Here is a 15,707-nt window from a genome sequence, read left to right as displayed (position 1 = left end):
TTTTATCATGATTGCACTGATCATTTTTGACCCTGTTTAGTATCCATAGAAACAGTGTCAGTGTGGGCAACAGCAAAATTGCTTTGAGTTGGAAGTGGTTAGTGAAATACATGTTCTCAGCCATCATTTTTCCCACTCATTGCCACGGCTGAACTTTTGGCTAACATTCCCTGTTCCTGTCCAAGAAAAGTTTTTTTAGAGCGTTATTATGATGCAAAACATTAAAAAAAATTATATTCACTTACAAAAAAATGAGTGGTGCTTTCCCATGCCAAATTCATCACCACAATGCTATAGGGTGTTCTGAGTGTTTGCAAGGGTTTCTATGTGGTTTCTAAGGTGTTCAAAATGGTTTTGACCATTGCTGTGTGGTTGCTAGGTGATTGCTTACTGTCAAAAGAACTGGAAAAAACTGAGAAAAAGCAAGCATTGCTAGTAAAATAAAAACAAAAAGTATATTATAAGTATATTATATATATATATATATATATATATATATATATATATTATATGCGATTAATTGACAGCACTAAAAAATTATAAAAATACTAAAAAGTTAAAAAGCATGAATAAAATAATAAATGTAAAAAAAACTGTTGTTGCTTGGCCAAAAGAACCATTTTATTTTATTTAAGCTTTTTTATTATTATTATTATTTTATAATTAAAGTAAATATTGTGAATAAAATTAAACTCAAAAAATATATATATTTAAATAATATATTTAACATAAATAACAATAATTGCAGTAATATAAATAACATTAATCAAGTAAAAGTATAAACAGAAGTAAAAAACTAGAAAAAAACCTATAATCAAACCCTCATGGACCTATAAGGCATTAAACAGAGCGTTCCAGTATAGACTCCTAAATGGATTCAGGACAGGCTTCTTAGTGAACATCCTGTTGTTCTGCACTGACAGATCATTGCAGGGATCAGTTCACATTGCCGAAGTCTCTAGACGGCCCCGAATGCCAAACCGCTCTTCAATCCTCACCAGCCTATCCGCCGCTGCGGTCACTGGCCAACAGATCAAATCATCTGAATGAGTCCATTTAGGTGAAGCTGAGGACAATCAGGATGGCGTTACCAATCAGGAAGGGGTTTCCACAGATCCAATTTACCATAATTCTCAAATTGTGCCATGTGAAAGAACAAGAAGCCTACATCCATTTTATTTCTAGCTGTGTGCCTCTGAGATCATTACTTCAAAATCTCTATAGTAATACAGCACAAGAGCAAATGTCAAGTCCAGTACAGTAAACTTTGATAGGCCTAAATGAATAGCTTTGTTGTCCTGATGTGAACCAGCCACTTGATTTACAGGTTTGCAAGGTTTTACATTCAAATCACAATTCAAAAGTGATTTTGGTTTGCAAAGTGAAAGTTCCCCTGGAAAGCGCAGGTATTTCTACATCAAGGTATTTTCTAGTTCCATTGGTGTCACAGTACTCACAGTAAAGTATTTTATATTTGCCTAAATTATTTTTTTCCTTCTCTGCCATGCAAATCCATACTTTTTATGTATTCTACAGAAGACAAAAATAGGAAGATGACCAAAGAGGATTTGAATGAGACATTTCACCCTAGTGTTGTCTTAAAGTTGCCCTCGCTGTAAACCCGAACAGTTCAGTTAACCAAATGAAATGAGTTTATTTCACTCAAATATTACTGAAAGTTCTCTGTACTTAATAGAAAAAAGTTAAGTGAACTCAATAACTTGAACTGAATGAGTGCAGCAGGACTGCATAAGGAGAATACATTTGTTTTATTTATTTTTTATTAAAACTCGTGTTTATTGATTATCCGTCATGCATCTCATTCTTGATCTACGGATTAAGCTGGCCACGCTTGTTGTGACAGATATTATTATTATTATTAGCCTACTACTTTTTTTTGAGCAGGAGAAACATGAGAACCTTGCCCTAATTTGACAGAATTGAAACAATAAATTAATTCAAAATGGTAAAAAGGAGACTGAAAAATGAGTCAGTGTTATAGAAGCTGATAAAAACCAGTCCATCTAAAGATAACTTCTCAGGACATGTTGAAAAGTTGAAATCATTGCCAATGATATGGTAACTTTACATATTATGTAAATTAATATTAAGAGTGTTTCTGCAAATAACTGTATCCTGAAAATGGATGCAAATAAATATGATACAATACATTTAATTTTGAAATATTATTATCTGGTGTTTATATATGTGAATAAAGACAACTATAAGTCATGGGTTCAATTTCACTGTATACTTTGGATACAAGTCATGTGAAAGTCATAAATGGCACAACAAACGCAGTTTGCATGTAATAGTTTTATTATGGATAAAGAGTGAAAGAAATGACAGATAAGCAAACTCTTAAGGTGATAACTTCCTCCTCACTCTACTCTATTTAGAAATAAATATCGCATGCAGAAAGAATAAAGTGTTTTGGTCTGATAAGTTCCTAAAAGCAATAACAGGAGCACTTGTTTCATCCTCAGTTTCAGCTCTTATTCTGATGGCTTTCCTAGTAATTTCAGCTCTTTTGTTGCTTGAGAGAGGAAAGACGATCTCTTTGAAAGACTGGGAATGAAACAAAACTCAGGGGCCCCATGGGGCCCAAAGGTAATGTGGCTCCTAAATGGACAATAGAGGCTTTTATACGGAGAATCACACAGACGGTCTTGTTCTTGTTTTACTTCTTTGTCTCTTCAATCTGTTCAACTTCACTGGATTCGTCCACCACTTTACCATTGATCATGGTTTGCGTTACCACCTTCACTATCTTACGGGTACGAACGTCAGGCTCCTCTGTGGATAGAAAGACAGAGACAGAGAGAGATGTTAGCGATATGTCAGATTCCTTTCGCTCTGTGTTGCTGTGGACGGCTCTGTTATGAGAGGCTGCTCTGTTTGGCAGTGTTTAATGTGTCATTAGTTTTCAGTCACAGCCGCTGTGGAGCCCAGGTGAGAGGACAAACGCACTCCCAGAACATTCCAGAGCCACGCTCGGATATCTGATGAATGTTTACCCAACAGTTCAAGATAGCTTAAAGTGTACTTGAGCATCAGGCTCGCTTTCACACTGCTGCCGAATATATCAGTCTTTCTGCTGAAAGTATGGAAGCTTGTTTCCGCCACTGAATAAAAAAAGGTAATTGCAACTTTTTAATCTAGCAATTCTGACTTTATAACACGCAATTGCAAGAGAAAAAGTCAGAATTATGAGGAAAAAAGTCAGAGTTGCGAGAAAAAAAGTCAGAATTATGAGGAAAAAAGTCAGAATTGCGAGAAAAAAAGTCCGAATTGCAAAATAAAAGTCAGAATTACAAGGAAAAAAAATCACTATTGCGAGAAAAAAAGTCTGAATTATGAGGAAAAAAGTCAGAATTGCAAAATAAAAGTCAGAATTACGAGGAAAAAAGCCACAATCATCTTTTACATGTTTTTATTCTGTGGCTAAAACAAGCTTATACATTTGTGTGTCTCAAATAAATACAGAAAAAAACTTTAACAGTAAATAGATAATGCAGACTTTTATTTGTTATTATAGCCGTTTTTAAACGAAAAATTATTTTCTTTACTGCTGCTTTATTTTCTTTAACTTCTTGCTTTATTAGAAAATATGCACATTTTGATGAAAACAAATACACTACTGTTCTAAAGTTTTGGGGTTAGTAAGATTTATGTTTTAAAGAAAGTATTACTTTTATTCTGCAAGTCCACATTAAATTGATCAAAATGTATTTCTTTTTCAAGTAAATGCTGTTCTTTTGAACTTTCTATTCATCAAAGAATCCTGGAAAAATGCATCACATTTTCCACAAAAATGTTAAGCAGCACACCTGTTTTCGACTTTGAACATAATAAGAAATAAATAATTATTAGAATAGAAATTATTTTTTAGTCATTTTTAATTGTAATATTTCACAATATTACTGTTTTTACTGTATTTATAAAATAAATGAAGCATTGGTGAACATGAGAGACTTCTTTCAAAACAATAACATTTTTCTTTATTTTTTTCCCCTCATAAAAAACCAATAATACCGTCATCCAAAGGTCTCCAATTTTTATCCCTTATCTTATGTTTTGTGTTGTTTGTCAGTAGAAAAAAATCATAATATGTCAACACTATTGCGAGTGTGATATTGCTTATAACAATTTTATTATGCCAATATTTGTTAGAGCTATGCAAATTTTCTCAAATGTTTGTTGAATGCAAGATTAGTTTGTGCATATTTGTTGTAGTGTTTGCTGAATGTAGCGTGTGACAGTGCAGGACTCACTCTTGGGGGGTGGAGGAGGAATCTCTTTAGCCCTGTGAAATAAAACAAGAAACATGAATTAAGTATCAAAACAATCATTAAGCTGCAAAAATCCCAGAAAAAAATATCAGTGTCACAAAACATATCAGCATACAGCTGACATTACGGTGAGTAAATAATGACAATTTTCTAAAGTCAAAATAAACTTGTTCATTTTGCGATTATTTTTAATGCATTTAAATTTTTAACACAATTAACGCAACATCCGTTTTTCCCTGGAATCCTTTGGCTGTGTTGCATTATAGACCTTATGTAGCCCCGCCCCTTTTCAGCGCTGCGCTCGTTGTCTTTTGACTTCCGGTCTGTATTTTCACAGTGATCTTGCGTATTTATGAATGAACGGCTCGTTTTAAAATCTTCCAGGTCTACTGACATTTGTTAAGACATCTGCTTTAAACATTACAATCCTCGTGATAACTTTCGTTAACTTTACATTAAGTAAATCCACTTCAAAAGCTAATTACTCCTGGACAGCAATGCCATAGGAATATACAGAGCGACCGTAAAAACGGAAGTTCAAAGACAATTTTCTAAAGATGGCGGCACCCTCGTTTCTCTGGTGCATAAGGTCTATAAAGTCACGCTATCATTCATTCAAACCATTAAAGCGCGATAAGACGCGAAAGATAACTTAAATCTCTACTGGCGGCTCACTGGGTTCACTCACCCGAAACAGTTCTTTTTCGCGTTTGAACCATAGACTGTAAAGGAAATATGGACAATCGAAACGGATAATCGAAAATGGTCAAAGAGGCGGATTAGCTGAGGTGACGGCTAGCAGACAGCAGACGAATGGCTAGTAGTGACAGCAGAGCAATCCACCTGTCACTCAAGTGGCCACGCCCCCTTAATTATGCAGAACTTTAAGGCTTAATATAATTTAAACGGATGAATTATAAAATAATTCACCCCCCTCACAGTTTTCATGAAGGGCAAAATTAGCTATATAGACCAAAACCACTTTTTATACCAGGCTGTGAAAACATTGTTTTTCTGCTGTAAAGTTGGGCATATTAACATGGGGGGTCTATGGGATTGACTCTCTTTTGGAGCCTGTCTCTAGTGGCCAGTCGATGAATTGCAGTTTAAGTCACTACCGTGTTGGATTCAAGAGAGAAACCGGGAGGTTGCCGCTTGGTTTGAACAGACAAAAACAATTATGTCAAAATGTCAGTTTGTGGTCAGTATCCTTGCCCTCATCTTTTGGAGAGTACAGCCTTAAATTAGTTTCAAAAGTCTTAATTGAGCATGAAGAGTTGTGAGGGAATAGGATGCGTGTCAGATCTGCGTCATGTGCGTCAGCTCTTAAAGTGACAGCAGCCTAATAAACCTGTCTGTGTCGTTCATGTTAATCAAAGAACAAAAGACATAGAGAAAATCACTCGCTGCTCTTGGCTAAATAACTTTAGTAGCTTTAATGAGGATAATATTCAGTTTATAGTTTATGCATATACAATGTATAGTTTATGTGAAGATTGTTTTACGTTCTCTTAAATCAAAAGTTTATTTATTTAAAGTCTAAAAGTATATATTTTTAAAGTCTATTAAATGTAAACAATTATGGCTTTCAGCTTTAATGTTGAATAGCTAAAATTGAGGGAAAAATCCATTTAATACAGACATCAGTTACAGCTCTATTGATATCAGTGATATGGGCCTTCGTTCAGAGTACATAGGAAAAGATGCCATTAAACAATGTTGTTTCTACATTAATGTGAAGTTATTACGATATAAAAATATTATATTTATATGCGATTTATCGTAATAAATTACAGAAAATGTGTGATTAATGATTTTTTTAAATCGATTGACAAGTTAAGCTAACAGAACGCGTTGCGCTCACGTTTCCTCCCCCTCCAGCAGCCTCCTGTAGGTGGCGATCTCCATCTCCAGGTTCTGCTTGATGCGCAGGAGCTGCTCGTAGTCCGTCTTGTTGCGCTGCATGTCCAGGCGCAGCTGCGACAGGTTTTCCTCCAGCTGGGCCAGGGTCGCCTGCAGTCGCTCCATCTCTATGGTGTACTTCTGCCCCGTCTCACCCAGGTTACCCTCCAGAGCCGACACCTGTCAGGGGAATTTGTTAGTTGAAGCCTAACACAAGTTGGTTAGCACACACATTAACACATGGAGCAGTGCTGGTCAAGTGGGAGATTCAACTTTAAAGTGGAATCCTGTTTCCATCTCTTTTCCCAAACATTTTCTGTCCTCCCTTTATAACTGGCAATTACGAGTTTATATCCCACAATTCTTAAGAAAAATTGTGATTAAAAAAGTCAGAATTGTGAGATAAAAAGATAACAATTATTTATTCTATGGTGGAAACAAGCTTCCATTCAACAGTTCTGCTCTGGAATTATAGGTAATATTTCCGTTGGAAAATTTAGCAAAAGCAGACCATATTGTGTCTAAAATATAACACAATCTTAACTTCTTATTTATTAAACTGTTGTATAAAATCAGTAAGACATTTTCTATTCGGGACAAAAACAGCATAATAAATCGTATGATGTTGCACTCTTTACTCGTGTGATATTTCTTAACTATATCATATCATATATATGAAACTCATACGGGGCATTTTTGCCCTGATATGGCTGTTGATTTAATGTGTTAAAATATATATATATATATATATATATATATATATATATATATATATATATATATATATATATATATATATATATATATATATGGGATGTAACAGTTTATATCATGCAATGCAACGATTCCTTTTGAAACCAAGCATTAATATATATAATATATATATATATATATTAATGCTTGGTTTCAAAAGGAATCGTTGCATTGCATGATATAAACTGTTACATCCCAAAATACATGTAAATGTGGGTGTGTGTCTGGTGAATAATTACCATGGAAATTAAGCTATTCCATCAGTAAATAAATACATCGATACTATTTATTTTACATGTAATCATGTTTAAACTGCCAACCACCGGTTAGTGATAAGGTGAACCGTCCAGACAATGAGGCTTCTTTAACTACTGCTCACATGCTGATGAGGAGGAAACCGTTTATACACTTACAGGCCACTATTCCTGCAAAACTTTAATGCACTATCTGCTTTCATTGTCCTTTCGTGTTCCACAGGGGAAAGAAAGTCATACAGGTTTGGACAGAATTGAGGGCAGATGACAGAATTAGGGCATTAAAAGGTACAATGGCTTAATGCACCTACTTTCACCCTTAAAATATAACAGTACCAGCAGAGAAACTACAAAACAACCCCCATGTGAACTCACATCTTGGCTTATTTACACAAGCGTGACCTGTTGATAGCTACTACATCTGAGATGCTGGGAGTGATCCTGGACTGGCAAGAGACTCAAAGGTCATGAAAACAAGCAATCCTGTTTCTGATTGAACGTTCTGATGGAAGAGTTCCTCTTTGGAGATTTACTTTTAGTAGGATTTCGACATAATCCAACAACAAACTGTGTCTGTGCTTCTTGCATCGCACATTTGACTCGTGAAAGCAAGTAATGGCATGTGATGGAGCATTTATGGCCTGGGTCATTCAAATAGCCTCGACATAAAGGGCAGGGTTTCACTTTCCAGTGGTAAGCTGTAACTGTATCTGCATTGGCCACGGCTCTAGAGGTTCACTCAGGGAACAGAAATGGTACTTAAAAGGTTCCTCATGCCTGGTTCTGACCTGTTTGTGAAGGCTCTCCAGTTCCACTTCCAGTGTCTGCAGAAAGCGCTGCCTCTCGGTAAGTTCACTCTGAGACCCTCTCAGCGCTTCATTACTCTCACGCACCTGCATATGCACCATCTCCAGCTATACAGACACATATACAGGGAAATGGGTTATAAAAGTGTTCTGCATACAAGACCACCATGCAACAGTCCAAAGTGATATATCCTGCTGGAGGTTTGTTGCACTGCAGCACCAATACAGTTATAATAACATGGTACCATTTACTATAAAGATGATTACCAAATTCATTTTCAAATTTTATGACATACATTCAAATAAAACCATGGTTCCATATCCAAAAGTATTTTTGAAGTACTTAATATAAATATCTTGGTTAAACATACCAAAAATGCCAAGCTACCATGTCATAAAAACATGGATATACCACTGTATTTTTAAACTACTGTACGAAAATTTCATGGTTTCAATTACCAACAATACCATGGTATTACCATGGTTCTGTGTCCAAAGGTATTTTTTAAGTACCTTGGAGTACCATGTAAATACCTTGGTTTCATACACAAAAAAATATATCATGGTACAGTTTTTATGTCCAAAAAACATGTTAATACCACAGTATTTTTGAAGTACCTTGAAATAACTATACAGTAGGGCTATACACTGTACCATAGTACACATGTATGTGAAAATTCCATATAAAAAAAAAACATGGTAATAACATAAATACTATGGTTACACGTACCAAAAATACCATGGTATATTACAATAGTTTCATGTCCAAAAGTATTTTGGAAGTACCTTGAAGTACCATATAAATACCATGCTATAAAACACATGATATTAAAGTGTCTCCATATTTAAAAAACATGGTAATATCACAGTATTTTACCTTAAAATAACTCGTAAATACCATAGCCAACATGTATTAAAAAAAAAACATTATTTTGGTTCCATATTAAAAAACATGGTAATAACAGTATTTTTTTAAACACCATACGTAAATACTATGGTTACATATACCAAAAATACCATGGTATTGCAATAGTTTAATGTCCAAAAGTATTTTGGAAGTACCTTGAAGTACTATATAAATACCATGCTTTAGCTTACAAAAAATGATGATATTAAAGTGGCTCCATATTTGAAAAACATGGTAATAATACCACAGTATTTTCGAAGTACCTTGCCTTCAACTCTGACGACGAAAAGATTTTGTCTTTGCATTTGGCCTCTAAATAAAGTATTTTTTTGCATAAGTACCTTACCTTCACTTTCCAAAAATATCATCATATTACCATGGTAATGTCACAGTACTTTAAAATACTTTGGAGTAACATGTAAATACCGTGCTTTAGTGTACAAAAATACCATATACCATTAAACCTGTACAAAAGCACATGGTTGTCCCAAGGTGTTTTTGTAAAAATGTGAAATGTCATCTGGGTCTATAGGAAACTCTAAATAGGGGCTGGCAGACAAGGTACTGGTTATGACCCTGTTCCCATGGGAGCACCAACCTTTTTACGGTACCAGTTCTCAGCTTCCTCCTTGTTCTTCTGGACAATGCCTTCATACTGAAACCTGAGGTCGGAGAGAACCGTCCCCAGCTCTGGCCCACGGGCCGCATCCACCTCCACACTGACTTCCTCTTGAGCAACCCGGGCCCTCAGGCTGTCCAATTCCTGCAGAGACAGTGGGAAAACTAATGAGAGGAGACAAGGATGTGGCACGAGCCATGACTAAACAAATTGTGTGATAATATTCTGTGGAACTAATAACAACTGTTAGTCTTGGACTAATGAGACATTTGAGTTTGCGTCTGTTAAATGTGCATGAATTTTGTGTTTGAACATTGGGTTGTGGTTTGTGTGGTGATTTGAGACTGCAGAGTGAATTTTGGGAATTTGATACCACGTGGTGGCACACGGTGGGTGGAAGTTACTTCATTATTAAGTTCTTCTCAATGAATATTTAATAGAGTTTATCTTATGTTACTCACAAAGGGAGCATGCAATGTGCCTCTCACAAAAACAGACAAACACTCCAGATATATTTTGAATATTCTACAACCGTGACACCACACCCTTCTGTCCAAATATACCCTGAGTGTACAGTATGCGTGAGAAAGTATGAGAATGGTACTGTACTTCCTAAACATTATTTATTTTCTATGTCAATGCGCCAGCAACAATTGCAAGTACAACAAACACATATTATTTTCGAATGCAATTCACAACAAAACATAACGGCCATTATCACAGACTGTTATTTAGTACTTTTCTTTTTCACGTCAACTATTGTCATTTCAGAGCTGCAGTTTGAAGAGAATCTTGCTGAGCAAGTTAGTTAAACTAGACATGTTTATAGCTAGCTACCTGAATACCTTAATCTGGTTTAATGGCACAGATCTTTAATGGTAACTCTATTTCCCTCTTAAGTACTGGGACATGTTACTTTTAAAGAAACACAAGAATTCAAGTATTAGTATTTGTACTGCTTCTTTGCACTTGGAATTTGTTGGCCAAGCATTTGCATCTTTGTGTATTTGTGTAAAGCAAGTTTCAGCATTTGACTTCATGCCAGGAGGTTAGCTACGAGGGACATCTTAGATTTCATTTGACAAAAGAACGACATGGATTGGGTTACAAGTAATTCCTTGTCCTTGTCTATCAAGACCAACAGAGGTCACCGCTTGACACTCTTCAAGGGTTTGAGACAAGCCTGTCACAGAGGTAACCATCCATTCCAAAGGGGCATTACATTAACAGAAAGTTGGAAGGAATGGAAAACCATTGAACTTTTGACTGGCTCACGTCCTACTCTTAATGTACACTAACATGCTACCCCTAGTCTAACAAGTTTGTAGACTGAGGGAATTCTGCACTGTGGAGACGCAGTTGCTTCTCTATAAGGTGCCGGATTCGTCACTCTGTTTCCACGTCCTTACCTCCTCATGATTCTTCTTCAGGAAGTAGAGTTCCTCTTTCAGGCTGTCCAGGTCTCCACGGAGCGAGGCGATGATCTGGTCATGGTCTGACTTGGCTTTCTTCAGGGCCACACAGTCGCGCTCCACTGACTGACACATCGCGCTCTCCGTCTCCCATCTGCAAGCACACATCCAGTACATGCCTCCTAAAGTTCCTCAACAGATGTTTAGAAGAGGTTCTGAGAGGTGCGGGCACTCACTTGATTCTGAAATCATCTGCAGCCAGCTTGGCATTATCGATCTCAAGCATGATCCGAGCGTTCTCCAGGGTCTTCTTCCTTAACTGTAAGGTACAGCATGAGAAGATGAATGCCTTCATCTCAAACACATTATTGAAAGCACAAATCAAATTATTATAGTGAGAGTGTAATTAATTATTACGCATGGCACAATTACAACTAGGGGTATCCAATCCTGCTCCTGGAAAGTCAGCTTCATGCAGGGTTTGGGTGCTTCTCAATATTCAAATGGATGCTTCTGTGTTTCCTTGGTCTAGCCTGTGACCCGGAAACCAATCAAAGTTAGTCAACTTGAAGGACATCTTAATTCTCTACTTGCACCGCAAGGAGGCGAGGAACGAGGAGTGAGGAAGCTTCCAGAGTAACTATGAGCGAGGATGCACAGGTGTATGTGGAAGTCTTTCTTGTCAAAAAACCTGATGCATGTACGATTTCTCCTCCCCTTTCACATCTGTCCCAATAATTTTAATTGATGTTTTACCTTTGCAGTTTATATAAACCTACATCTCACATATTCAATTAATCCATCCTCATTTCCTTTCCTTGCATCCCAAGGGGAGTGGAGTTAGGAAGTGAGGAAAGGAAGTGAGGATAAGAAATGAGAAGCACCCTTCGTCTCCACCCCTAATTAAACACAGCCGAACCAGCTAATCAAGGTCTTTATGATCACTCACAACCTTCAGGCATGTGTGTTGGAGCAGGTATGAACAAAACCCTGGGAGAAGGTTCCCATCCAGGAGCAGGATTGGACAGTCCTGTCATAGACGCCACACATGGAGGAACTCAGGATTATGTTGCTTTTCTAAAGGGACACAATGGTGAGGGGAACTTAATTCACCAGTTCATGGTGCTGTTTGAACTTACAGTAGTACCATTGGGGAACCCGCCGAGTGTTTCAACCATTAGACGACCCCTTTTACAAAGCTATTTATTCAGATTTAAGTATTAGGTACTTTCCGGCTTTGTTAAAAGGTAACTGTTTAGTCTGACGGTAGGTAATCATTTAACTATGTCTGTCTGTTATGGCCAATGATCACAAACATTGCAGAGCAGACTTTCAGAGCATGTGTATACCTACATAGTATGAGTCATGCATGTTTTTATGTTCAAAAGGCCTTAAGGGCATTGTCCACATACTTCCTGTTCTAGGGCATGGGCTTGGGCCATCATGGAATCGATATCGTGGCCTTTCGGCACACGGTCCAGCATCAGTTGTTTGATCCTCAACTCCAGGTCAGCGTTGGACTTCTCCAGAGTGCGAACCTTGTCTAGGTAGCTGGCCAGTCGGCTGTTGAGGCTTTGCATGGCCTCTTTCTCATTGGTACTGTTACCATGAAGGCCGTTGTGGGACAGGTTGCTCAGACCGTTCAGATCTGACATGCTCAATGAGGACGAGCGAGACAGGGGCTTGGAGGCAGCGAACGAGACGGAGGCTTTGGACCGGGCTCGTCCGCTGTCCCTCAGAGACATGCTGGAGAAAGAGGGCTGCCGGCCCAGAGAGAAACTCCGTACTGAGAAACTGGACGCCATGACCTCTGAAAGGAGAAGTATTACAGTATGTCACACCCGAATGCTCAGTGTTTTTGATGAATGTCTAAATAATATCCTTGTAAAATATCACCATATAAGAAATGGATTGCACAACATTGTTTAATTTAAATATATAGGCTACTTCCACAATATCAAAATGTACACTAAGGAATACAACCGTAAATGTAATGTGTGCTTTTAGAATAAAAATAAGCCTAAAACCTCCGTCATAGCCAGAAACCTTTTGCTGAAAAAAACTAGTAACAACATTATGCAAAGAAAATCATATTTGGTGTAGAAGAACATCACACATCTCCACCTAACCTCAAGACTTCCAGCTTAAAAATGCTCTTCATACAAATGGACTTTTCAAACCAAGAATTTTCCATTGCTCCCCCACGCTGGATTTTACATCTAGAAGTAAACGTCCAAACTCAGTAAAAAATGACTTCTCAACTCTGGGCTGCTTAAGAGAGTTGGTTCACACCTTCCTAATCCATTTATCTCCTGCCATAAAGTGATAACCGTCTGACAGCTTGCTTCTGTAAAAGAGCTCTGGGCTGAGTTTTTCATGCTGATCTGGGACCAGAATCCCAACTCAGTAATGTCAGGGGTGAATCTGACAAAGAAATGTCCGGTTATATAAAAAAAAAAAAAAAAAAATGTGTGCATATATATAAAATATAAGACCATTTTGCAATGTGACATTATTAGCATGACAATTAACCACATTTGAAGTCCCAGTAATAAGATATATATACTGGATATAATTTTATGTATTTATTTTTTCAAATAAGTAATGTTCAAATCATATATTTTTTTTAATGTTCAAGGTTTTTTTGGCGGGGTGAAATAGATCTCAGATCAGTAGCAGAAACTGAACCAATGCTGAGGAAACAAGTCTTACCCAGTCCAACAATAGACATCAGTTGTTTTAAAATACTTCTGTTGAAATGCTTGAAGAAACATTAAACTGTTTATGTTTTCTACTTAGTGAAATATTAAGGGCAACAAGCAATGCACAAAACTTCACTGAGCGATAAAGATCACATGACATGTAAATGGACACTCTACTGTTATTTTATGTCGGCACATCAAACAATGAACCTTCTCCAAATGTGAGGTTTGTATAACACATAGATATCAATTAAAAAGGAAACTATTTCTCAAACCATGCACCCAAGAATTTGGAATTACATAGTCACTTATAATTTCTTCAATTTAAATCTATGTAAGTGAATATTAATATAAGTACCAAATTTAATGTGAATCACAACATATACAGTAGTCAACATTTTAAGTGGATCAAAACCTTTCATCAAAGGAACAATACCGTTCAACTTTGCTGAACGTTTTTGATCCACTTCAAATGTTGACTGCTGTATAATTCCAAAGTCCAAATATATAATATTAAAATAAGTTGATTTATATGTGGTTATTTTTTACAAGAGAATAAGTTTAAGAAGATTCATACCTGTTGAAGGGCTCCTGTGGTGAGGGATGTGTACAGCGTTAAGCTGTGGTCAGTTCCTAACGGTGTCCTCATATAGAGCTCAGGATGGGGGGCGGGGCTTACAGCATCTGAACACCTGTGGGCGGAGTCAACCTGACTCTCTCTCTAACTGCAGTTCTTCACATCGCTGTTACTCAAGACACCAGAGACCATGGCTTTAAATATTCAACAGGTTTCTGATGTAACGTGAACAAAGAGAATGAAAAAACAAAGGCTGCTCTATGTGCCTGCAGGACAAGATCTATGAGCCAGAACAATGTCTACTATACTATATATTATACTATGCTTATCTCTCTGAACTAGATCTGAAGGATAGCTTATCTTTTCAGTAGTTTACTTATCAAACCGCGCTCTACTGAACAAAAATGATGGTGGCCTGGCCTAATTTACAGAGGCTACGTTCACACGGAGACTGAATTTAGCTGTCCTGTATTTATGCGCTTGATTAAAATAAAAAATTAATTAAAAATTCTGTCATTATTTATTCACCGTCTTGATGTTTCAAAGCTGTATGACTTTATAACTTCTGCTGAAACAGAATATATTTTGAAGAAAGTTGGTAATCAAACCATTTTGGTTACCTTTGACTTCCACTGCTTGGGCAAAAAAAAAAAAAAAAAAAAAAAAAAATCTCAAAATGTCTTCTTTGGTTTGTACATTATTACAAACCTACAAGTTTTGAACAGGAATCGTGGTTAAAAATCAAGCTTTGAACAGTTATCATATTCCAAAACAAAGCTATTTTCCAGCAGGGAAGAACAACTCGCCTTTTCTTAAAGTTTGCAATAAATATAGGCTATATGATACGCACAGTCCGATTAAGTCAAGCTGCTCTGGTTAACACCTTTTAAATGTGCACAACACCAGTGTAATCCTTCTCTCAAACTGTGTCCTGGGAACAGGAGCTGAGTAGCAAACAGAGATCTTTTGTGTCAGCTCTAAACACAATAAGTATCCAGATCTCTGGACTCACTGGACTCTCAGATGGCTCCACGATTGATTCGTTTCACACATCCATGTGTGTTTCAGGTTACATGTTGCCTAGTCCATTTTCTACATGCCTGTAAACACACATTCTGACATGGACGCTCACCACAGTGACATTCCTGATCCTCTCTCACACACTGAGGTTCAGGGTTTCTGCATAGTTAAGTATGAGCAATGGTGAAAGATGTAAAGATTTGGTTCAGTATAGTAGAGATTTTTACATTATCTTAAGCAGTGTTGGGTGAAATCAATTGTAATCTGATTACTGTAATTGAATTACTTTCCCCTAGGGATAACTTGTGTAATTGCATTGAATACTGCTAGACTATAAAACAATCTATATAAAACTACAGTGGATTTAACATCAAAATTTAATGTAAATATGTATGTTTTTGATGTAACCTTCTCCCTTTGAAATACTTTGGTCAGTTGAAGGATAATTTATGCAGTTGTATAT

General features: G+C 36.8%; 1 protein-coding gene across 1 annotated transcript; it reads right to left on the bottom strand.

The window, feature by feature from the left end:
- Window positions 1-2,304: 2,304 nt before the first annotated feature.
- LOC307152629 (keratin, type I cytoskeletal 18) lies at window positions 2,305-14,303 on the bottom strand. Its single transcript, XM_079861438.1, has 9 exons — window positions 14,225-14,303; window positions 12,358-12,755; window positions 11,182-11,264; window positions 10,943-11,099; window positions 9,513-9,677; window positions 7,990-8,115; window positions 6,157-6,374; window positions 4,275-4,306; window positions 2,305-2,796 (listed from the first exon to the last, which is right to left on the bottom strand). Exons 2-9 carry the CDS (start codon window positions 12,748-12,750, stop codon window positions 2,681-2,683), a joined length of 1,290 nt encoding a protein of 429 aa, XP_079717564.1. The 5' UTR covers window positions 12,751-12,755; window positions 14,225-14,303; the 3' UTR covers window positions 2,305-2,680.
- Between the last annotated feature and the right edge of the window lie 1,404 nt (window positions 14,304-15,707).

This window comes from Squalius cephalus (assembly GCF_949319135.1).
Source record: "Squalius cephalus genome assembly, chromosome: 24".
NCBI lineage: Eukaryota > Metazoa > Chordata > Actinopteri > Cypriniformes > Leuciscidae > Squalius > Squalius cephalus.
This window is presented reverse-complemented; position numbering and strand designations above follow the sequence as displayed.

Excerpts from the sequence above, each read along its gene's own strand:
- LOC307152629 (XM_079861438.1), bottom strand. The coding sequence starts at position 12,750 with ATGGCGTCCAGTTTCTCAGTACGGAGTTTCTCTCTGGGCCGGCAGCCC. Across the intron at positions 9,678-10,942 it reads TGAAGAAGAATCATGAGGAG|GAATTGGACAGCCTGAGGGC; the intron begins GTAAGGACGTGG and ends CTGTCTCTGCAG. Across the intron at positions 8,116-9,512 it reads AGAACTGGTACCGTAAAAAG|CTGGAGATGGTGCATATGCA; the intron begins GTTGGTGCTCCC and ends GTGTCTGTATAG.